This window comes from Morchella sextelata (genome assembly GCF_020137385.1).
Source record: "Morchella sextelata strain SCLS chromosome Unknown scls_22, whole genome shotgun sequence".
In the NCBI taxonomy this organism is placed as follows: Eukaryota; Fungi; Ascomycota; class Pezizomycetes; order Pezizales; family Morchellaceae; genus Morchella; species Morchella sextelata.
In genome coordinates this window covers 356,248-379,966 of record NW_025408637.1, presented here as the reverse complement: position 1 = coordinate 379,966, position 23,719 = coordinate 356,248, and the positions used below count along the sequence as shown (strand labels likewise).

Genomic DNA, 23,719 nt, shown 5'->3' with positions numbered 1-23,719 from the left:
AAATACGGGGCCATTCCCCCTTAACTAGTATCAATTAACACGCTCAATTACTTCACCTCTTTACACGCATTTTTTCTCTAATAAATTCTAATCTTGTACTGCCGTTCATCTCCATGCACCGCCACCGGAGCAGGCGGGAGGCTGTCGATGACAAGAAAGCATGTTGATGGTACCCAACCCCTATCCCCACTCTCGTTCTTTGCACTCCACCACGCCGGTGATTCAGTAACGTCTAGAATCTCAAGTATCTCGAACATCGTGAATGGCAACACAGTCTCATTTGATGGGTGTCTGAGGCCCTCAAAGGGAAACAACGCCTTTGCCCTGTGAGGGTAGTGGGTCGGTGTGATGAGGTCTTCCAGTGGTACCCCACACTCAGCCAAATTGGGCTCCGGTTGGGGCGGGTCGGTAAAGGTTGGCCGTCCAATGGGTTCCAGCCTAACTGGATCTACAAAGGGTTGCTCTGGACGCAACAACCAAGGATACCCCAGTGCTTCCCTGCCTTCACTCGGGCTGCTGGATCGGCCTGCAACAGAGCTCTCACGAGTTGTGTCGAATTCTGGCTGACGCCAGACCGCTCCAGCGCCTCTACAGGCAGCGGCAATTGACCCTGGCAGTAACACATCAGGTGAGCCATATCTATTTCTACCGACATTTGATCAGAATCCTCCCCCGAATATACCTCCGTCGTGACGTCCGGATCCTCCAACTGCCTATCAAACGGCCGGTGCAGCGACAACAACTCGTATATAATGCACCCCGCTGCCCATAGATCAACGGCACGTCCAAAATGAACGCGCCCCTTCGGCGGTGACCATACACCCAATATCTCCGGTGCCATATATCCACTAGTACCCACTCTTGTGCGAGACTCAGTACCCTTCAAATACTTGGATGCCCCAAAGTCTGTTATCTTGACATGGATCGGTTCTAGAGCGGCAACAAGAATGTTCTTGACGAATTTCGAGATTAGCGTGAAACTCGGCGAATGGAAACGTACGGGGAGTTTTCACCTGGGGCTTCAGGTCACGGTGGCATATCAGCCTCTCATGCAATACCTGCGGCGCCTCGAGCAGCTGCTTCGATATTGCCTGGCATGTTGCCTCTGGTATCCGCGACTTCCCATGTGCCTTTATATACTCGCCCAGGTCGCCATTTGCAACGAACTCCATAGCGATGTACAAGGAGTGCTGATCTTCATACCACCCAAAGAAAACTACAAACAGGTCATGACGCTATTTTTAACTCAGTAATGGCGCTGATACTGAAGGGAATAAAGAAGTAGGCTTACATCAGAAACCTTTGATAGGGCGATAACCTCCTACATGTAACTGGCACGCTCGTAGACACGCTTTACGGCGCGGACTAAGCCAGAGGGTCCGGATTGGAGCTCTACGACCCCATTACCGCCGCGACCGATGGTACGTGTGTTGGTCCAGACGGCGGTGGTGGGCGGATCACGGGCGCTACGTCTTATATGAAGTACGGAATCGTGATCGGGCAAGAAGACTGTCTCGAGGCGGTACTCGTCGGACTCCATGCCGGCACGAAGTTATTTGCGGGGGCTGACCCGGGGTGAGGTTTGAAGCTGGGGGGTTGCGTCATGGCAGTTTGCTCTATACTTCTAACCCATCAGAACAGTAGAGGGGTGAAATGTATATTTCTATCGCGGGTGAGAGTTGGAGAGATCTTGAGAGAACCTCAGAGGTCCGGTACAAGTTTAAAATACTCTCACATTCATTTTGATACATTCTTCGCCCGGCTTGGGTTTTCTAGGTGGTTGTTGGTGAATGCGAGGGCTCGCTGTGAATGTTTGGATGCAGGAAAGCTTGATCGGAAATCTAGCACAGGTGCTAACCAACCCTGCAGCCTCAGCCTCAGCCTCAGCCTGCGGGATGCCAACAACTACGCCGGGCAGCCAGGCAACGGTAGACATCAGAGTCAACTGATGCCAAGAATTGGGTTGCGCATTAATAAACGGATTAGCCAAGGACGGTAAATGATTGCAACTGGAATTGTGGAGTACATACAGCTCCTACCAAGAAGTCTTCGTGATTGGTTAGTAAGCGAGGTGTCGTTGCGCTGCTGCGCTGGCGTCGCTGCGCCGGCGTCGAGGACGTCCTCAAGGAGGTAGTCGAGCGCGATGATTTCGAGGATGCACGGTCACGGTGATGGACAACGCCGGCCACAATTGAGCGTAGAGAGATAAGAGAATATATAGAATTAAATACAATTTAGTACTTTGTATACCACCCTCTTGCTTCAATAACTGCTGCCACTCTGTCAGGCATAGACCTCCATAACTTCTCAAAGAACTCCTCAGGTATTGTGTCCCAAACCAAGGGCAGGACTTCAGCCAGCCTTTTTTTTACTTTATCAGGTCCTCCAGGTGTGTTCTTGATCTGAGGGTATTGAGTTTGAAGCCTTTTTTGAGCTCTACCCAGACATGCTCCATTGGGTTCAAATCAGGTGAATAAGGTGGGTGCACCTCCACCTCTATATTATTTTCCTCAAACCACTCGGTGATAATTTTTGCCTTGTGAATAGGTGCATTATCTTGCAGGAATCTAGCATCACCTATTGTGTACTGACTCGAATCAAGACAGGTAAGAGGAGGTATTGTAGCATCTGTAGGTAGATTTCTTTCTTGACTGATTTGACAATAAGTGGTGTGAATGTGCCCTTGCTACGCCCCCAAAAAAATCCCCAGACCATCAAAGACACACTCTCCCAGTGTAACGGAGCCATTTCAACTGTCTGGTGTATGAGTACACACAGGGCCCGGTTACATGCTGAGAGTTATTGTTAGAAGCCAGTTGCACGGTGATATGCAAGTACCGGCAGTGTGGTTAGCTACCAGCTGACGCTTAGAGAAAAGCGGGGTAGCAGTGGTATTGTTTCTGGCACCGAAGAAAGGCTTCCCCGGAACTTAGTAAGGAATTAGGAGCAGAGAATAGAAGCCTTCGGAGTATAAGTACTGAGGTTCATTCTCGCCTTCCAGTCCTGTTCTCTCCAGTCTTCATCAGAAAGAAAAAATCAAGTTCTTATCGGTAGCAGAGCCCTTAAAAATTATTGAGTTCTAGCGATAGTATCTTTGAATAATCTGCAACCTGATTGTCTATCTTGCACTGCCACCTCTATTCTATTCTATTCTATTCCTCTTAGAAGAGACCCCCGTTACAGTCGAGCTACAGCTCTTCGCGGAACGTAAATTTATGGGGGAGGGGCATGCCTGCGTCCGCATGCTTAGTAATCGATAATGATCAAGAACACTTCTGGCTAGGAGCTGTACCGGGGGTCAACCATAAATACCGAGAATCTGATAAGATAAACACACCTATTTCACAGCAAGATTCTCTTATCAGATTCTTCGTATTTACCCTCAACGCCCGGTACAAAAGATTTTATCTTCAGCCTCATTAATTCTTGACAATTCTTGGTAATCCACGGCAACTCGATTTGCAATTCTTGGCAAATTCATTTTGAGTCTCACTCATCTCCCAATAATAAGTAACACCGAAAAAGAAAAAAATGCAACCTAAGAAAAAAATAAACAAACCAGAAGAATAATAGAAATCACAAAATGAGATTACTCAATTACACAAGACATTCTTTCCAAGGTTGAGGCATCTTGTTCTGTTGGTGGTTTTTACAGAAACATCCTATCCTCCCATAACAATTAGCCACGCAACGGACCCACCCACTCCCCCCGCCCACCAATCCCCGAAACTCACTAACGCTGTTGGAATTGTGTTGCGAGCCTAGGTGCAATGTCCTAATACTCAGTATATATGTCAATATGTAGTCATATATAGACTGTTCTAGTCACAATATCTTTGTAAATGTAAGGGCTTGATCTGTCCTATTCAGGTCAATTAAGAAAGTTAAAGTCTTCCGCATTACTTATTATTTATTGCTCTCTCTTCTATATATTTACAACAAACGCCGACAACCATCCCCACGAGTGACACCGCAGACGCTCTGCAAACCACCCACGTTGCGTCCTCCCAGTCCGCCCCCTCTTCCACCGAGACATGGCAGTGGAAACAAACACGGCTCTTCAAGAGCTCGCGTCATTTGTCGGAGACGAACGGATTCCTGGCTCTGTCTACAGAGCGGGAATGTACGGGCAGCTGGTGTGACAGGGTACTTGCAATTTACACGACTTGTAGCGGTGCTGTATTGACTACATCCACCCCTCCTCTCCCTCCTCCGGAGTCGCAGACTAAACCTATCCCTACGCGGCCACTGGACGCCCTGCATGTATCAGTCGGCAGTCTTCTTTCTCCGCATGCAAGCGAAACCACCCCCTCCCGAAATCGGGTTTAGCGCCAAGACCAGATCCGCCGGAACACGGTCGTGCAGCTTCCCGAGACCCCGGCTCCCATGCCAGCCAAGTTTAGTTCCTGAGTCTGCAACTGACATGTTTTTGCGCAGCGATCAGCGGCAATTCCCGGACGTATGTAAGCGAGGACCCAGAACCACGGCGCTGGAACGTGCAATCTGCATGCGGACTGCCAGTGATCAGCTCTAGCCACGTGCCGGAAGGGTTCCATCCGGCCCCTCGGCTGTGGGTGCGCTAATTCGGGATTGTGGGCGGGGGGGAGAGGATGGTAGGGTATGTTAGATTTGAATTGGTTTGATGTGTGGTGCGGGTCATGGACTGTGGCTCTGTTGCAGTGTGTTTTCATTTTCAAGACCAGTTTTATGAAAACGGGACTTGATCGGTTACTATATCACCTACTACTCTATCTACCATAAGCAAATACGAATTTAGCTACCGAAACCGTTTCTATGAGCAGTCTCCCAAGTACGCGGCTATCCTAAAACTTTCTCACTTGCTACAAAGATTTCCAGGGATCCTTTTCCATGAATGTCCCACGTGCTCCATCAGTATTGCTTGTACTCTAGATGCAGTATTGAAACGCCGCTATCGTAAAAATAACAGTTCCCGAATGACGCCAAGCCACGGTATGGGACAGGGTTAGGGTTATACTCTCGAGACCCCATTAAACTTCAGGCATGAGGTTCGATGGGCCTAGAGCCTGCCATACTCGGGGGGGGGGGGGGGGGGTTATCTTTGGTAATGAGTCGGGGGAGAGGTGGAGGATTAGAAGTCTTAATTACAAGCGCCGCTCAAACGAGAACACGGTTGAGTGACCGTATGCTTCATACACGGTGATGTGGGCTGTCGACCCGCGGCCGCTTTGGGCCGGGATCTTGACCTGCGAAAAGACTACGTGGACATGCCCTACCCTCGGGAAGATCCAGTGCCAGCAGGAAGGTCCGACTAGTAGTCAATATATAGGTCGCTTTAGAATAAAAAGATCCGTCTATTTAGTGTGGTCGACGAGCCGAGTCCGCTTGAGTTCACAGCTCGAGCTTTATCCTCGAGTACAGTCGAGCAAGAGGAGTCACGAGCTGAGCTCTCCCGAGCAATTTATCAAAATCGACTCGGGTTGCTCCAGCTTTTTAATCATATTTAGTTCGTGCACATATAGACATATGAAAAGCAATTTTTCCTATTGAATATTTAAGTTATATCTATTGGAATTTGGAAAACTCGAGTTTCTCCGAGCAGAAGTGATTTCACGAGTCGATCAGAGCAAGACTGATAAACGGACGAGCCGCTCGAGCCAATAGCAAAGATCGACTCGATCAAACTGGTCGACCACACTACGTCTATTTCGATAAACACTTCTGTCACACACTACCAACGATACAGTCAACCTTCCTACCCTGAAACATTGAAAATTATCTCCTTCAATTCACGAGCAGCATATCATCCAAGCTCTCCGCACCCTTTTCCACCCATTCCCTATGAAGACGTATCACTCACCCGTAGTCCCCTCTCGGAGGAGATCTGAATCTCCTTGTGTTTACCACGACGGGCCAGAGCTTCCGAGGTTTCTCCATCGGATGTCGTTTCATTGATATCGGCGCCCGCACCAACCAGCTCCCGCACGGCTTTGATATCCCCACACTCGACTCCGATGCGTGGTAGCGTTTCTTCCCCAGACGGAGGATTAGTCGTCTCCCGGTCATCCCCTGCCAGAAGCTTGAGGATATCGGCCTTCCCGGTTCTGCCGGCTAAGCGAATTGCGGTCTCGTCCGGCAAAGCACCTCGTTTTAGTACGTTGGCGATAATGTTTTCATGCTGGTAAAGGATTGCGTGATGTAAAGCGGCGATTAACTGGGTCTGATCAACTTCGCCTCTTCCAACCAGAGACGTATCGAGAAATAGGTCCACAATGGACTCTTTGTTTAGCTCGATGGCGAAGCTCAAAGCATTGAGTTCACTGTCTATGCTGATTAAGCTGGACTCGGTTTCATGAAGCCTAGTAATAACTCCCGCATTTCCCCCGATGATGGCGCTCTTAACAATGAAGTCGCCAGTCACTGGGTGACACTTGTATGTTACTGCCCCATGACCTAAAAGCGTATCAACCATCCTCAGATCCATTGGTGGTAGCAATCTGTAATGCGTAGTCCCCGGACATAGGATGGCATTGATTGATTTCGGCCCCATGACTAGGAAGGGTCTGAACCTTTGTCACATCTCCTCCGGCTACCGCAATAAGTAGGGGAAAGCCATGCAGCTGTGGGTCAGACGAATTGATGTCGCTTTGGGCGTATGATGCAGTCACCCCCATGATTCGCGCAGTATCATTCTCTATACGAACCAGAACATCGGATAGACCCTGGCTGACTGTTCGCCACTTGAGTACTGTTCGCCACCCCAGTACTGTCCGGTATGCGATTTGGTGTGTATTGAGCTCGGGCAATTGACGCAAGAGGACAATCGCATATGATAGGGTAACACCACAACTGGATAGGATGAAGAGATCGCGATGATTCTTATCAACCTGGGTAATTTTTGATTGGAATGCAACGCAGGTAGCACTGTGGCAAGAAAGGTAAAGCTTCTTGAAGGCACGACGTAGCTTTTGAACCTCGGGAAGTATAAATCTCACGATCGACGGGGGAGCCATTTGGGCCCTTGCGCCGTAAAACAACATACGTAGAGTCTTGCGCACAATAGTGGCATATTGTAGAAGGATGGCCAGAAGTTCTTTGTGCGTGGTTCTACTTGTCTCTAATGAAAGGTCGATGGCTTCAGGGAAGTGGTTTTGTGTGAATGCGGCAGACCTTGGCGCCATAAGAGGCAGGCGAAACCATTCCGGTTCTTGATCTGGATTCTGGATCCACGAGGCTTACCAAAAGACGCCCCAAAGCACGAGTTGCGACTTCTGCTTCTGCAAAGTCCTTGCTATTGTCTATGTGAGTTCATTGATCTCAGCCTTTCGCAGAGAAAAAGGGAAATATCTACCATATCTCGACACTATAGTTACAACTAGTACCAGGGCCTCCTTTTGCTGCTTAATATGCTCGAGCAGTTGAGCAAGGTTGCCCTCTACCAACGCCCCGCTCGATTGTCCTACTTCCTTCCGCACCACGACGCGATCAAGACTCCCCCCCAACCGCGAAAAGGTCCACAGGAAACACCACAGGCTAAGAGAAATATACAAGGAAGTGTACAGAATGTTGTCTAGGTATAACTGCGAGGCATGGGAGGTACCGACGCTCTCCGGGCTTAGGTCCTGCAGGAGGTGCTGGAATACACGGACTTCATCGAGCATTTCTTGGAGAATAACTGGGGCATCCTGTGAAGATATGAATGTCTTCAATATTTCGGAAACCTCGGTGATAACGGGCAGGAGTAGCGTAAATACTACGCCGTCATCAGGCATAGTAGAGTATGCCCGTAAGACGCTCGATGACTAACTATTTTCTAGCTTAGACCCCGCTTGCCAAAATGTCCTGTGCTCAGCCGCGATTACCCTTAACCCAGGTACTTCTCGGCAACAGAACCCCCGGACCAGAAAGCGAGAGAATTCTGTCTCTTACCCAGGCTTTTTCTGATCGTTGAATGTCGGGAGGGATTGTGGTAGGTGTTGATTCTGTTAGAACAGAGTACGGGTTTACCTTTCGATGTGCAGTAGTGGACAGCCAAAACCGATCGTTTTGTTTTTTTCCACTGGCCTTAGTAATAGTTATGTAACCGAAGGCAGGTTGCTGGACCAATGCTGGTAGGTAGTAGGGCTAGGGTTACGCACATGTGTAGGGAGTTGGGGTAGGGACTCAGGTAGTAGTATTATAGTAAGAGCTTGATTACCTGCGCAAGAAGCATAAAGCTTCTGCTAATTCTGAAAAAGCAAATAGTAGAAATATTTTGTCTAAAGCGTTGATGTTAACTACAGAAGATGTCATTAGGTTGTGCAAACAGGCGGAAGAGGAGGAAAGGGTCAAGGTAGAAAAGTAAAAGATAAACGCACAAAGAAGGCTGAGGCCCTAGAACTTAAGATCGCCAAAGCTGCATCAAAAGAAGCTGCAAAGGCAGTGGGTGCTTCCGCGTCAAGCCTGTGAAGCCCGCCGAGCCCGCTCAGTAAAGAACCGTGCGCTGAAAGCCTCTGAGAGTGGAGGACCCTGTTAGTGAGGAGGACAAGACAGAAGAACTATGGGAGGATTCTGAACCTGATGTGGTAAATTATAATAGTCAAGATCAGACTTCACCTATTTGTGTAAACAATGCAATTAGAAAGTATTTTCTGAGGGGTAGTAGTCGCCACTTGCAACTTTGAGGCAATGATATTTTTACTTCTTTCAGGTCGCAGTCGGTTACACAATGAAAACGGATACACGATGAAATACGTTATGTAGGAGCTCAAGTCAACTAGCGAAATTCGAAGATTGACGCCCCTCTCCTTAAATACATCAGCACACCCGTTATTGCATCTTCTCTAAGCTCCCGCTGCCTGGAATATTAAGTACATCTTCGGGTAAACCTGCATGGCCCAGTATTCTCTTATGGATCCATTGCCGAAGTTCAAGCTCTCGCTGTTGCTGCTGTCCTGCGTCCACTTTCATGACGTAGATCTTGAATCGTACAAAGTCATCTTCTGCACTCTCGCCAGCTTTGCTTGGTCGGGCTAGCAACTCTCCACGCACCCAGGTGAAAAGATCGCTCTCTACTTCTACTCGGTGAGCGTTTCTATCCAGCTCAATTAAATCTTCAATAATATTGTCATCGTTTAGCTTTCTGTTTTCCTGACGGTGCAGCACGTTATTGATATCGGATATAAGCTTTTCGTGTCTGAGCATCCATGATGCACTTATGATTTCGATGGCCGAACACACCGGATGACTGCACCGTGTTGCCATAGCTTGCTCGCCGGCCGCGGAAGGTTGAAGGTTTAAAATCCGCACTGGTTCTGCAATAACATGTCAGAGAAAGAACCTGTATGCTTTGTAGGTTTCGTGAGACAAACCCGATACTATCCGCGAGCTAGTCGCTTGCTCTGCCGGAATCTCCGCTGGAGTGGACGCTCCCAGCATTTTGAAAAGTGGGTCCGGGGCCAGAATTGCTCCGATGGAAATAGGGCCTTCACTACTAGGCCTCACCGATGAGTTTGAAGATTGACCATCGTCACCAATTTCAAGAGGCAATGATTGATCGGTCCCCGCTTTCTCCCATGATTCTCCAACTTTTGGTTGTGCTTCTAATGACTTGTCCATCGTGTCGAGCGTTTCCTGGCACATGGACGCAACACTCTCACAGTACATATCGATAATAGATCCTGCACGATAGGAGATAAGGCTTTCTCTCGATCTCGACCTATCCTTGGATGTTAAGGCACGCCAGGTAGAACTTATGCTCCTCCTGAAGGCCTTACTACTGAGGGATACACCATCGTTGTCATTTATATATGCGGATATCGCGCTACCGAAGGTGGTTTGGACGGAGGTATCATGCCTGGTCGTAGGGCGCACCCTGTTCACGGCCGGTGATCCTGTGGACGATACGTGTGTGGTAGCCGAAGATACAATCGCATGTAATTGGCATATCGAACTGTTACAGGCTGCGAACTCACTTTTCACATGTTCGAGGTGTGCGAGAACGTCCCCGGCCTTGCCAGACGTTGACTTTGCGATAATCCTAGAAGAGAATAAGTTGGTACACTTAATACTTATAAGCAAAGCACCTACATATTTGCAGCAGCTATCGTAATATTTACTGACGACTTGTAAGCTCCGATGTTGTGTCTTATGTGAGAGATAAGTTCCTCCTGAGGTCCATATCGATATTGCTTCCACAAACGGCTCAATGAGCCATCATCCGGTCTTTCCCTATAATTGCCAACTATTTCTCATAGTGTCTTGAAGTCTATCATTATACTATCCAAGACCTGTTTCAGATCATCTACCGGGAAGAGGGGTTCGGTGGAGGCATCATGATCGTTGAGTATACCCTCGAGATATCCTAATGCTTTGCAGAGTGCTTCAAGCTCTCGACTGAGAGAGCTAATTGTTTCCGGCACAGATCGGATGTCTTCTATACTTTTTGTCAGGACATGCGCGACATGTAGTCCAACTGCAATAACACCAGTAACAGACGCAAGAACTGAGAGAGGATCTGCCATTCTCGAGCTCCCGTAACCTATATTGACAAAGGCTCTGCGTTGAGTGCGGCTCGCTATACCTCCCCGAGAGTAGTCTTGGTGAGTTGGCACTTTGGAGCCGCAGCGTTTGCCCAATGAAACATCGGTCGCAACCAGCCTATGCCAGGCTATTTTGATTCCCAGTATCTGGCCCTGTAGATATTTACACATATATGTACATACAATAACGAGATCAGAATTTGGGCGTGAGATCAACAGATCAAATACCCTCTAAAGCGAATTATGTTCAAAAAAAACTTCTATCGCGACCGTTCCTGAGGTTGTCAACCTAGTGCCAAGCCGGCTGTAACCGTTCCTTATCTGATGTTCCGCCGTGGCAGCCCTGCTTAGTCAGATCCTTGGCGGAGCTAGGCTCACGACGGTTAGCCTTTTATCGTCGTTGTCTCATGGCCAAGTAGCCATATCTGAAATAAAAATACTCTTATGAGCTCTACAGACACTGGAACTGATATTTTGTGCGAGTTACTCCGTTTCACGCTGTACCAACCTCTCTAGTCATAGTTAGTCACTCATGCCACGGGATTTTTGGGTATACTTGACGAATTCTTTCTTGTGTCTAGCGGGTCTATTCTTCCTGTTATAGAAGAGTCGCAATGACTTCACCTCACCAAATAGCTATCAAACTTAAGAAGTCTTAAAGCCGTTGCTTCGTAGCACTCGAATATTCCTAGATGACAAGTATTTTGTCCGTACCGATCCCACCGAAGGTAACTTATACCTAGCTGATTAGAATAGTCCACCGATTGCGGGGGTGGGGTAAAGCAAAAATGAAATGGTACAGTAGCAGTTGACATAAATTCTTCTGTAGTCTGCCAGAAAGTAAATTACTGCAAGTTAAAATGCTATAATTCATTCTGGAAGGGAGAGGTTTAGGGGGAATATACCTACCCTCACAACCAGATTGAAGCACTCAGATAAAAAAGGTAATGTGTCCGATATTTGGGCGGCTTCAAACCGGCTGCTCGAGTATATTGATCAAGACAAGAAATTAGAGGAAGACTAATTTATTACGGATAACAGGAAACAAAATATGGAAATCTAATACCCGTTATAGATCACACCCAAGTGAAGCTCTGACCGTCCGAATGAGAATCGCGGCTCAATAATTAGCCTTAATTGACCATATACTCTTTTGAAAAATGAAACCTATTGTTTTGACAATTGCAAGTATATAATATACAGAGATGTAAGCAACATGTACTTATACTAACCGCACAAGATGTGTTTCACTATACGCTTTTGTTTCGTTGCATCGTGCGATAATGTACTAATTGATTCACTCCTCGGGGTGGTAGAAATCTATAGTGCGATATAAATACACTACCTACTCTAGAGCTAGAATAGTTGCTCTCAGAGCAAGGAGCTGTTCCTCCCTAATGCATTCAATATGCAAACGAATATACGAGCAACATGTGCGTACTCATGATACGCTATTCGATGCCAGAAGTGATCGTCAGGCGTAAAGGGTGGACACGCGCAACCAAATTTTTCACAACCCGAGAGGGCCGCGACGACGTCGCACAAAATCGCGCATCGACAACCATGACAACTATGCCTACCAAAGACCGCAGAACAGATAGGAGGGAGTGGCCAGAGGTGCTGCTTTGGCAGGGAATTGGAATTAAGCGTGATGGGATCTCTTATTCACTGATTACGAAGCTCCTCAAAGTACCAAAGTCAATCCTTGCCAGTTCCATAGCAAGGTATGAGAAGACTGGTCAAATTAAATCCACACTCAGGCATGGGAGACCCAAAATAACTACTGTTAGAGATGATAGATAGCTTCTCATCTGCAGTAGATATGAGAGGGAAATCTCTTATGAGCAACTCCGACAGGAATTCGCAGTCTAAATTTCATCTAGAACAATCAAGAGGAGGCTAGCTACATTTGATATTCAAAAACACATCATGGATGAGAGACACAAATTGATCCCATATGATGCAAAAAAGAGGCTATAGTGGTGTATTAGATATAGAGATTCGGATATAAGAAGGTGGAGGAGGGTGATGTGGAGCGATGAGTGCAGTGTTGGGAAATATGCAGATCCATATGTCTCTTGAGCATTCAGAATTGCAAAGCAAAAATGGCTTCCCGAGCATGTTAAAGGTGCTAGAAAGTCTGGAGGGGTATCAAATGTGATATGGGCATGCTTTTTTGGGGAATTGAAGGAGACCTGTAACAGAATTATGATGGGCGAAGAGGGGAGGACAAATGCAGAGGCATATGTTAGAACTCTTAAGTTTTCTCTCCTGGATTTTTTGAGAGAGCTATGGGAGAAGGGTATCAGACCAATTTTCATGCATGATAATGCTAGGATACACATTTTCAGCCTTACAACTCAATGGTTGGAGGAGGATGGGGTAGCTGTTCTTGAGGACTGGCATGCCTATTCACCCGATTTAAACCCCATTGAGCATGTTTCGGTACACCTTAAGAGGCTCTACCATCAACACTATCCCCATTTAGTGCATGATACTAGATCATCCAAAGTCATTAAGCCCCTCATGGAGGAAGCTCTTATTCATTGCTGGGAACTGTTACCTGATGAGTTATTTGGTAGGCTGGTTGAAAGCAAGCCTAGGAGGATTGAGGCAGTTATAAAGGCAAGGGGTTAGTACACAAGATATTAAATGTCAAATTATTTTTATTTATCTACTATTTAACAACTATACAAGAAACCAGCTCTCCAAAGGATCAATTGGGGCTGCTGTGGTGGTGCGAGTGATGGCGCGAGTGATGGTTTGTGAGCGCGCGCGGCGGGTCGAAACCGTTGCGATGCTGCGCCTGACGCTCACGACTGGCCTACAACTATACAATGCTGCAAAGTGTTGATTTATGTTTTGTTGTAATGTTCGTTTGATGACAGCGCAGTTGCTTTCTTTCTTTGTTTCTTTATCCCACGGAGATTTCTAGCAAGGGAGTACGGTGCGATATGAGGAAGAGAGTTTTCACGCACTTTGTAATAGAAGATGAAATAGATCAGTTACGTTTATTACTATAGGTTATATCAATAAACCTTCCGGATACCTGAAGACCGAACAGTGCGATCGCTACCTATCTCATCAATAACCTAGATCTAACATGTGAGTACTGACTCTGATCTCGTTACTCAATAGATTTTTCTCGACAAATCTTGCTCGTTATTTACCAAGTCTCCAACTCTACTCCGCATATTTCCAGCAAAGAAACAAATACCTGCCTCCCCTATCTTTATTGAGATCGTCAGTGTTCCCATCGCCCATCTCCTTCTCTCTGAGATACACCGAACCGACTACCCTCATGTTACTATTGTTCAAATAGTAGTGAGTATTGATATAGCGAAAAGTTTCCAATCCATCCCCCTTCGATATATCATTCGCACACCAGTCCTCAATGTACGAGGTGTAGAGGGAGAAACCACTTGCGGCTTTGTTACGGTGTGTCGTGTATCTTGGGACGAGGTAGACGTATTGACCTTGATATAAAATGAGTATCGGTGTTGGGGTAAGATGTGAAGACCTGGTGATGAGCTCACCGCCAAAGCCTTTATTGATATCTTCTCCATCTATTGCGTTCGAACTATCGCCGTAAACGACATCAATGCCACACACATATTTCATAGTGCGTGATAGCTGTGGAAGTAGGTCGAGATATGCTTTATACAGGTCGAAGAATTGGCTTATATTGTACGATGCGTTCGGGGTGTCAAGGAATGGTCCTATCCGCGATGGTCAATCCGGCCAGGACTTGTCTCGATTTTTTCGAGAGGATTGTGAAGTCAGGAAGGGAGGTAGTAGAGATGTAGGATGTGAGGGGTTGTAGGGGGGGGGGAGGTAGAGTGAGGTCGTGGAGCAATGGCGCGCATAAGGCTGGCAGGCGAGGGATCCAGAGTTTTCCAATAGGTTTGCTTCCTTTCCCACCCTTCCCCTCCCATACCCCCTACGGCGCGAGAATCCAAGTCCCGTATGGTTGTCAACCCTCCGCGCACCATTTTTTCACGCAGAAGCCACATATTGCCGCAGTACGCCACAGAAATATGGGTCCCGACGCTAAAACAGTTCAGAGCTATTTTTTGTAATTTGATAGGCCAGAATAAAAAGGTGCGCCTGCAGGCTGACAACCATGAGCTCTACTTTCCCCGCTCTCCATTCCCCGCGTTCCTTCTTCCATCTAGTCATATCCTTTGTTTTTGGTTTTTTTTGTTTGATTGAATTTAGTCATATCTTCGATACCTATCATTGCATTAAAGATGAGGAGGGCCGTTTTAGAACTAGATTGGTCATACCGTGTATCCCATCAAAAAGGGTGCTTAGTCATCCCACCTTTATTATAGCACAAAGTGAGCATAGCTTGAGACCACCACCGTCTCAAACAGCTTCAAATTAAGCAAATCCTAATAGCACGATCTCCCCAAACAGCTTCAAAGGGAATAGACCTAAAGATATCCATCTCCTCAAAAGCACGCATCCATGTCTGATCGTGACATGTGTTTGCCGGTGGGCCTAATTGGCTGGTCGCAGGACTCGGTTTCAGGGTCGTTCGGTAACGGCCAGGACATCCGAATAGCAATCGAGGCGCTGAGGAGCCTAACCAATGATCAGCGGAGAGCGGTGATTGCTACATATGACCCCCTTCGTGTAGTGGAATTCCGTGATCAAGGCTGGATCACACTGGATAACCGTCTCCTCTATATATTCAGAGCCCTTCTATTGCCGGAAACGTCGATTTCAGTAAGGCTAGCAACAACCGAAGAAGCTAAGGAATTTAGGAAGAAGCTGACCACTGAGGGGGCAACAATTGTTCTTCGATCTAATCGACATTCCTGAAGGTGAGTTAGAACTATGTTTTCTTGATGTGGATTTTAATATTTCTCTCAGGAGCGATGGATCAAGCAGGAATTATGTCAAGGTTCCACGACAATCTTGTGGAGGGGAAGGCCAAAGTTCATCGGTCATCATTGCTACTCTTTCTCTTTTGGATTGTTTTGCCTTTCTTCCCGGCTATTTTGTGAGTTGTTTAGTTGGTCCATCGACCCACTGCAGCGAATTGTAACTGCAGGATGTTGAAGTAGTTTCTTCTGTATGGATTGGTTTTTTGAGATTTTGCTTTGTTATTTTGTAAAGCATCTCATCTTTCTATTTGTTGAGTGGGATGTTAGAGTTTGAGGGGACTGTGTCCTTGACCTTCTCTTCTGTTTTCATTGTCTTCTGAATTTCTCTTGCTTTGCGAGTCGCTTGGGTGTGAGTTGGACGCTTTGGTGATGTTCGGGGCGGTGGAAGCCCAAGAGGAGCAGGGCTGGCAGTGGGGAGTGTGTTATTTATCAGGGATTCGCGAACGTGATAGCATATCTTTTCTTACCTTCTCTTTTCTTCATTTTACAAGACCTCGGGGACCACTCTCGCGTTGGGATAATATATTTACAAGTACCGTCAGTGTGCTCCTCAGTGTGCTCCAAGTCTTTCACTTGATTCCAAATCACTGATCTATTCCCGTCGCAATTGGTAGCACCGGGCTCCTGTTATTTGTTAGTTTCTGAATATTCTAGGCAGCTCACCACACCCCGTATTATTACAGTGTTTCCAACGGTTCTTCGGTTTATGAGTTCAAACCGGTTTTTTAGAACCGTTTAACAAAACAGTTCAGTTTAGTCTTGTCTCCTCAGTATTTGGTTCAATTCAGTTCTGGCTTGGGCAAAACCGGTTTTGTATGCAGTTGGAACTCCTCACACAAAGTACGAACACGCTGTTTAGAAGCAACCCTAACCCTGAACACTGCGGCCCGAGTTCTTCAAAGTGGATCAGAATGATAGATGATTGTGCAGCGAGAGTAGGATGATGATTCTATTCAAGTGATCGCCTATTCTATCACTATAAATACTGATGTCCTTCTGCCATGTTGTTCTTTGTCACGTTCGATAGCTACATGTCTTTTTGCGTGTCCTCTGATGACATGACCAGCAACACCTTTGATGTGCTAGACTGCCGCCAAGACCTCAGAACGGTTCTGCACTATAAACCAGTTCTTATTCGGTCGGTTCAGTTGTGGGCCATTTTATTCCGTTCAGTTAAGTTCAGTTCAGTTTCGCTGAAAATAAGAACTGGTCACAACCGTTGGAAACCCTGAGCAGCACCCCTCCAAGACCCTGTTAAACCCTTCTGCCAGTGTAGCGCGGTCCCGAAGTTACAGTGGCTCCGGAAACTAAATTATATGTCCTTCGCGTGTTTAAGGGGTGCGTTTTGTGAAGCAATACGCGAGGTTGTAAGATGATTAGTTCCACCTGTGATGATGAGAGACGTAATTCTATGCTACTACGTTCCTTTAAGTAGTTGTTCTCTATCTACTAAAGGGTGTTAGCGGGTGATCTCCACATTTGGTGAGTCCATTTTGGGGAGTGAGCTCTGGGGACTGGGCGATAGGTTGATATTTAATACGGACTCGCCTACGGGGGAGGATCAAATCGGTGAGTGTATGGCTTTCTGGTGTGCTGGATGTGTTGGTCTGAGCAGGCGGGGAGTCGAGGGCCGGACGTCCTTGGTCGGGGGCGAGTGAGCGCGGAGTGGTGGGGAGGGTGGGGGCGGTGATAATGGGGGTGTGGCTAAGCAGCTTCCAGCTTGGTTTGGTAGAAGCTGAGGGGAGCTGGGCGGACTTGGTCTCAAGTTGCAACGGTCACTAGGCGGAGGATATGTTGGTTTGAGGCGTTCCAGGTCTCCTCGGGCGATGGGTAGATTTAAACGAAGATCATCCTCTCCGAGAGCAGCTAGAAATATCCATCGAGCTAGCAACAAAAAAACCCTAACCCTCCGCGAATGCCACAAGGAGGTTGAGTTTGCCGATGTTTGGGTACTAACACCATGGTGGGCTGGATCATGCTGTATCGCCCAGTCTAGTGGCCTAACGATGGCTGGTGCTGATGGGCTCGTGTTGGTTGTTTGACTTACCGACTTTCTCTCGCACGGTGTGCTGTGGCTTGTGGGTCTCGTGAGGAGGGTCGGTGTTGAGGGTGTAGAGTCTCTCTTGCGCCACTGGTGGGTGCGAAGGGTTCCTCCATATGTATGGCCATGGCACCAGGCTGCCGTACGTGCGATTTCGCACCCGACCTAGCAGTGCGGAACCGCACGGTGTGCGAGCGCACATGTCTTGGCGTGCAGCATCGGTTTGGTAGGCGAGTGATGGTTTGTGATGCTGTGTGAATTTGGGGGTAACGAGTGTTGGTGTTGGACGTGCCGCTGCTGGTGAACCATTGGCGGAAGATGATGATGATGGGGAGGTGGTGGGGCTTGATGGCGGCGAGAGAGTCAGAGGTTAGGTTCGGTGGAGCGGGGAGATTGTTGCCAAGACACTGAATATGTCGGGTGCCGTTGTGCAGAGCTTTTGGGAGAACAATACAATGCCTCTAATGCTTTCATCGGATGTATAGTCTAGTCCCATACGTTTCTGGATATATCGTCAATATCTCTGGCCCCTACTTCCACCGACCCTTGCCACTGCGCCCGGCAATCCAGAGTGCCAGCCTGAACACAACGAGGAAGACAACGACGTTATTTCATTCTTACCTGGGAGGATTGTACTCCCTGCTTTTACTTTCTCACATTACTTAATTAGGCACGTCATGTATTCGACTACGGAGCGTGTATCCGAACACATCAAATGATGTACTAGTATCGCATCTAGTACAGAACGTCCGGGGGTGCGAAGCTGCTAGACCGCTGCGCGTACCCGGACAAATCATGTTAACCGGGTTGAGACGGCCCGACTCCAATGATGGGTGGAAGGGCACTTCTCGGTGGAGTTATAGATCGACTGACCTATATCTCTTTTTTTTCACTGTTTCCTTGCAGGCATGGATAATCACTCGACCCTTGGTTGATTCGGTTACCGCATATAATGCCAAGGCCTCTGTAGCAGTAGTCCTGGCAAACAACCATCCACCGCCTACGTACAGAGGACACCTCCGGTTCACCAAATACTCGAAACACAGTCATCTAGAAGCCACGACAAATGTGTTGCGCTGTTTTCCTACACCAACCCATCCGCGCTAGAGATCTAAGTGAGCGCGATGTTGCCTTGTCGACGAATGCGGGGATTGTTAGGGGACCCCCGTAAGCAGCGTCTGGATGGAGCGGGAGGGTCGAGTCTGAGTAAGCTTTACCTTTGAAGAAACGTGCATTTGGTCTCGAGGGAGTATTCTTACCAAGTAACCTGAGGAAGGGAAGGGGCTCCGCGGGATGATACGGCGCGGGCGGGGAAAAGAGGGCATGGGGGTGGAGGTGTCCACGAGACAGTCCGCACATGCTCGGGTAAGAAACTCAGAGTGTGTATGGAGTAGGTCTTCGGGATATTTTCATATATCCCAGGGGTGCTGGTTGTTTACGTAAGCTGGATAGTCAAGTCCTGCATTGGCCTTGGGTAAGCTAATGGGTTGCAAATCCCACCGATTCCTTATAGATGTTGTCAGATATCCGCGCGGAACATTAAGCAGTCAAGCCCGCAGTATCACACCGAAGCCAGGGCCCTTCATAATAACGGATCCATCCCGGCACCCAAAGCCGTATCTTCAGAGCTGTCATACAATTAATGAATTAAACAAAAAGGAAAAAAAAAAAGGATCTGAAAGGTTAAGCCAGGAGAGACCGAGTGATAAACAATGATTCACCGCCGGGCTCGGTTACGGACTTCACGGCACCCGAGCGGGAGCGAGCTGATAGACCCACCTACCGCATCGTAATTATTTTCTTTGTGCCATAGAAAGCGTTCCTCGGGCTGTCCGCGTAGTGCTGCCCCCTCCGAAGGGTTGCTACCCCCGCCCCAATATGGGCTAGCTCACTCGATAATATACTCTGGTGAGGACCAGCACGCCACCTAACAGTGGGAGGATTATAGAGGGCTGTAGCTTTGGCTTGGCTTCGGGAGTCGCGCCTACTGTGATTTCGAAGCTTTTCATGGAAATAGAAACAGTATTTTTGGCCCTCACAGAAGGCAAGGACATCCACAAGAGTAAAACGGTCTCGTGCGTATCATGACCGATATGTATACTTTCCTCAACTCCCTTATCTACCGACAATAGCTCTGCGGCGTCTACTAGCTCTCTTCCATCGGCCAGATAAGTAACAAACTACTGCGGCTTCCCCGCAGTAGCGTTAAAGCGCGTCTTGCCATCTCCTGGGAGTTGCACTTTTGAAAAGCTCAATGGTTGTGTCCAGTTCGGAAATAGAATCGATACAGCCACCGAATCCGCAGTCGCCACTTGACGCCACTACTGAGGCATATAGACGGGAGTTAATCGTGCCCTCTACTCCCGTCTAGGATAAAGAACCAGAAAATTCAAATGCCTAGTTTGTATGGCAGATCAGCGCCACTCCATACAAATAATCCCTGCTTTCTCACTTGCATGTTCTGGTTCTTTTTCCCTGACGCGAGTAGAGCAGAATAAACCAAGACTACTTTAGCAGGTGGCCTTGGCAACCCCCCAAAACTCGAGATTGGACGGTATGTTGAATACCGGGGAATGGATATATATCAAGCACACGAGAATACGAGCAGAAGTGCATGGAGAGGATACGCCACCACAGAATACAAAAGCCCAACAATAGACAAAGCGCATTCGCCAAACCTTCCCCGCTCGCCCCAACTTCAAGTATTATAGTATAAACAGAGATCCTTTCCCTCCATCCGTTCTTACCACTCCTCCTAAATCTACTTATATAGTCCTCTCATCGATACCTCCAATTCACCATCTACAAGCAGCAGTCAAGGCTCAGCATGCATTCCCTATGCCTTCTCCCCAGGCCATCGCCCTCCTCCTCATGGCAGCCCACCACACGATCGCCACCCCTACCCCTATTAGCGATAATACACCCTGTGTGGTAGTCATATGTGAGAACACGAAGCGCGTAGTATGTTAGGATAAGTAACTAGGCGCGGTGGCTGAGGTGGTGGCTGAGAGGCGCTTATGGAGTAAGGAAGGCACGAAGTTTTGGCAAAGGCCAACAGGTCATTAGGACAAGATGTCCCTAGAGTAGAATAAGAGGGGAAGTCTTCTCGATCCCCTCGAGACAACCATCAATAGAAGTAATGATTAAGATACATATTACGTGTCACTTCACCCTGGAGACGTGATTGCGACCCTAACGGTTGCAGGTGTACGCTTGGTATGTACCAAGCGTGGGCAGTACTGCTTTGCGTGTGACCAGATACTATAGAATATATTGGTGACAGAGTCTCGGGAGATGTCAGATCGTTGGTGTTTGAGTGCGGTATGTTGTGCCCCTTCTGGGGTGAGAAGGTTGCTGGTCGGGCGGGGTGGTGTAGGACCGTGGAATGGGAAGGACGTGTGCTGCAATGATGGCCCGAGAGATAGTTGTAAGAATGAAGCGAAGAATCCGTGTGGTTGAGCTCGAGGCGGGGGTGAGTGGCGGTGAAAGCGGTCTTGGTGGGGGTCGGGAGTGGTGTTGAAAGGTTATCATTTGTATTCATGATCATCGGCTTAGTTTCCAGTCCAGATATGGCTTTCGTTTACCGCTCTTTTATATAGCGAGGTCTTGATACATATCCACTCTTTTTATCACGCCTGTCAGATCATCATTTGGAAGTTCTCACTGGTGTGCCATGCAAACACACATTGTCTTGCCAAGCCACCACACGCTATGCCACTAGCCACACGAGTGAGAAACCATGATCCTGCCCCCGTGTACGCCCATCTGGAGCACACCATCTAGGCATAGCGTTATGAATAGATTCTGGCCGAATAGGACTCTGTATTCTCTTACTGCTCTTGTTTCTGCAGGTATCCGCCTTCGGATTTGAGCACAGGCTTGCTGAATAGATAGGCCGCTCGGGCAATTACACAACCGGCAATGGGTCGGGTAAGCCAACACGACTTGCAATATCCGTTCCATTATATTCTGGGAATTGCTCAAAATTAAGAAAATTATTCTCAGTAACCAATGGCGGGGACCTTTTAAACATCTTATATCAGGGGCACGAATAGGTGAGGGTTAGGGTTCTGATGGTGCTTTATTGTGTTATGGGCAAACGCCATGTTTGGCGAATTTTGGAGCATTTTCGTTGTCTTTGGCATAAAGACGAAGATTACTTAATTTTATCGTGACGATAGCACAAGGTCTAGTCCTAAGAACATTGCGCTATCTAAGCGCCAAGATGCCAAGACCACAGTTGTATGGGGCTCATGACAATTGAGCTGTGCAAAGGTTGGTGAACGAGACGAGAATTGGGCTAGTCTCTTCTCGTCTTACATTCTAACAATGGACTTGTTGGTTAAAGGCAGAGTTCATGACCCACATGCGCTTTAACAGTGCAAAGAAGTCTACAATACTCTGTTTTGCAGATCGTGAGTCACGGAAGGCTCGCATTTTCGTTCAATGGTCGGGTCAGTTACAGCAGGAAAGCTCTACTCTCCTGTGAGAATGATTGCGAACCCGTAATTAAACTCTGAAAAAAAGATGCGTCGTGATCTTCGGAACCTGGAGGAGTGGGAGTGCGCAAAGATAATATCTCACCCGGTAAACCCCAGCAGGCGCATGTGTTCTTTTTCTATCTCTCAAACGCGATCGGATATTGGTCCAGTGATATTTCATATATGTATAAGCTTGCGCAACCACCTTCTCCCGTTGAAAACAGGCTCAGAAATCGGTCTACCAAGATTGCGATCGGCTCAGGCCCCTTTGTGTCCGATCCATCGCATACAGGAAATGGTTGGTCCAGCAAGGTTGTTCATTCGGGCAGAATCGCAGACCGAGTGATATCCTATGATGTAATAGTAACGGCTGAAGGTTGTAGCGCGTGGCGCTTGGCAAGCCGCAAGATTTTTGGAAATAAGCGAGCTGATAGATTTCAGAACAGGCGGGCGAAAGGGAAACGTAGCAGCAACGGGCACTTGGATTAGTATCTTGCTCTGTCACTATCCATTGTTAATTAACGTGCGATCATCTCGAACCGACTCATAGTTCACGAACAGCCAACAGAGAGAGGACTTAGTATAGTAATAGGCACGAGACTTCAGTCTAGGCCAGTCTTTGCTGAATAATTTCAAATATGCGGTCGGCGTAGGAATATCTGATATATTTGAGGTATACATCAAAGTCGGGAATGCTACGGGAATGCTATATATGAAGTGTTTACCCCTCTATTGGCCCGGAAAGAGATGAGTAATTTTTTTTCCATAAGAATCTCATAGACCGACAAATCTTTTAAGCTTGCATCACTCCCGAGTCCCGATACCCGTTCCTACGGCTTTTTCACAGGGTTTTTACTAAGAATAAGTGTAAGGGGATACGTCGGAAAGGATGAACGCCGAGGTTCTGAAGCTAGGGGTAGAGATACAAGGAAGGCTGTTGAGCCTGGTAACGTCTTAGACCAAAGGTGCATTTAGGCAGGAAAGGCGTTGAACAAACTCAAACCTCAGCCGGTGAAACTCCAAAGAGTAGTGTTAAATATAATAAGGAAGACAGATTACTTAATAGTGAACCCGTACCAGGGTAGCTGTGGTAAAAGACCAACCTCGACATGCCCGATGACGTTACTTCGGAACTGTGAATATTTCACCAACACGGTAATCGGTGAAGCTAACAGAAATAAAAGGATAAGTAAAGATTTGTAGAAAGTATAGGGCGCTGATCGGGATAGAGCTACCAGTATTCCATTCAACCGTGCGCTTAACGTCGGTCTAATGAAATATAGAACGTCTTAAACATATATTTGATACCGTTCCGAATTGGCTGTTCGTGATTTGATTATTTCATAATTATAATGAATAGATTCACTAGCCGAGAATCTTTCGAATGGGAGTGAACGTTAAAATCAGGGTTAGGTTGATACCAGGGTTAGGGTGAAATCTGGCTTAGGTTAAGGTTAAAATTCTTTGATTTGATATTAGCCTTCCACTCGTAAGTATTGAAAAAGGTCGATTTAGAAAATAGCTATTTGATTACGCATAATAAGTTGGACTTTGTCTAATAACAATCCAGAATTCTAGCCTAGTTTTGGCTCTGAAGTTTGAATTCCACGACCTCATAACTAAAATATCCTTATGCGGTCAGTCCAAATCGAACTCATTAGAGCGTATTAACTAAATGTCATTTTTTGCAACCGTCAATTTTGAAAATTGACACTTCCCCTCCATAGAGATATGGAATGCGCAAGCCGCAACAACAGGATGATGACTGCTATGGTGTCCTGTAAGTGTATTTGGTATCCTTCGACG

The 23,719-nt window shown here is 47.3% G+C and overlaps 6 protein-coding genes across 6 annotated transcripts; 1 reads left to right on the top strand and 5 right to left on the bottom strand.

Annotated features, from left to right (window-relative positions):
- Positions 1-77: 77 nt before the first annotated feature.
- On the bottom strand, positions 78-1,540 carry H6S33_007039 (uncharacterized protein; the record flags this gene model as incomplete). Its single annotated transcript, XM_044838673.1, has 5 exons — positions 78-588; positions 654-952; positions 1,014-1,235; positions 1,292-1,300; positions 1,358-1,540. 5 exons carry the CDS (start codon positions 1,538-1,540, stop codon positions 78-80), a joined length of 1,224 nt encoding a protein of 407 aa, XP_044689203.1.
- A 4,278-nt stretch (positions 1,541-5,818) lies between these two features.
- On the bottom strand, positions 5,819-7,751 carry H6S33_007038 (uncharacterized protein; the record flags this gene model as incomplete). Its single annotated transcript, XM_044838671.1, has 4 exons — positions 5,819-6,399; positions 6,449-7,149; positions 7,219-7,270; positions 7,331-7,751. 4 exons carry the CDS (start codon positions 7,749-7,751, stop codon positions 5,819-5,821), a joined length of 1,755 nt encoding a protein of 584 aa, XP_044689202.1.
- Positions 7,752-8,787: 1,036 nt separating this feature from the next.
- H6S33_007037 (uncharacterized protein) lies at positions 8,788-9,624 on the bottom strand (the record flags this gene model as incomplete). The annotated part of the gene is made up of 2 exons (XM_044838670.1): positions 8,788-9,272; positions 9,330-9,624. The coding sequence occupies 2 exons, from the start codon at positions 9,622-9,624 to the stop codon at positions 8,788-8,790; spliced, it is 780 nt and encodes a 259-aa protein (XP_044689201.1).
- A 4,058-nt stretch (positions 9,625-13,682) lies between these two features.
- H6S33_007036 (uncharacterized protein) lies at positions 13,683-14,120 on the bottom strand (the record flags this gene model as incomplete). Its single annotated transcript, XM_044838669.1, has 2 exons — positions 13,683-13,975; positions 14,036-14,120. The coding sequence occupies 2 exons, from the start codon at positions 14,118-14,120 to the stop codon at positions 13,683-13,685; spliced, it is 378 nt and encodes a 125-aa protein (XP_044689200.1).
- An 849-nt stretch (positions 14,121-14,969) lies between these two features.
- On the top strand, positions 14,970-15,326 carry H6S33_007035 (uncharacterized protein; the record flags this gene model as incomplete). The annotated part of the gene is made up of 1 exon (XM_044838668.1): positions 14,970-15,326. The coding sequence occupies one exon, from the start codon at positions 14,970-14,972 to the stop codon at positions 15,324-15,326; it is 357 nt and encodes a 118-aa protein (XP_044689199.1).
- Positions 15,327-15,635: 309 nt separating this feature from the next.
- Positions 15,636-15,795, bottom strand: H6S33_007034 (uncharacterized protein; the record flags this gene model as incomplete). Its single annotated transcript, XM_044838667.1, has 1 exon — positions 15,636-15,795. A coding segment is annotated over one exon (160 nt), but the record flags the coding sequence as incomplete, so codon positions are not given.
- Positions 15,796-23,719: the final 7,924 nt, after the last annotated feature.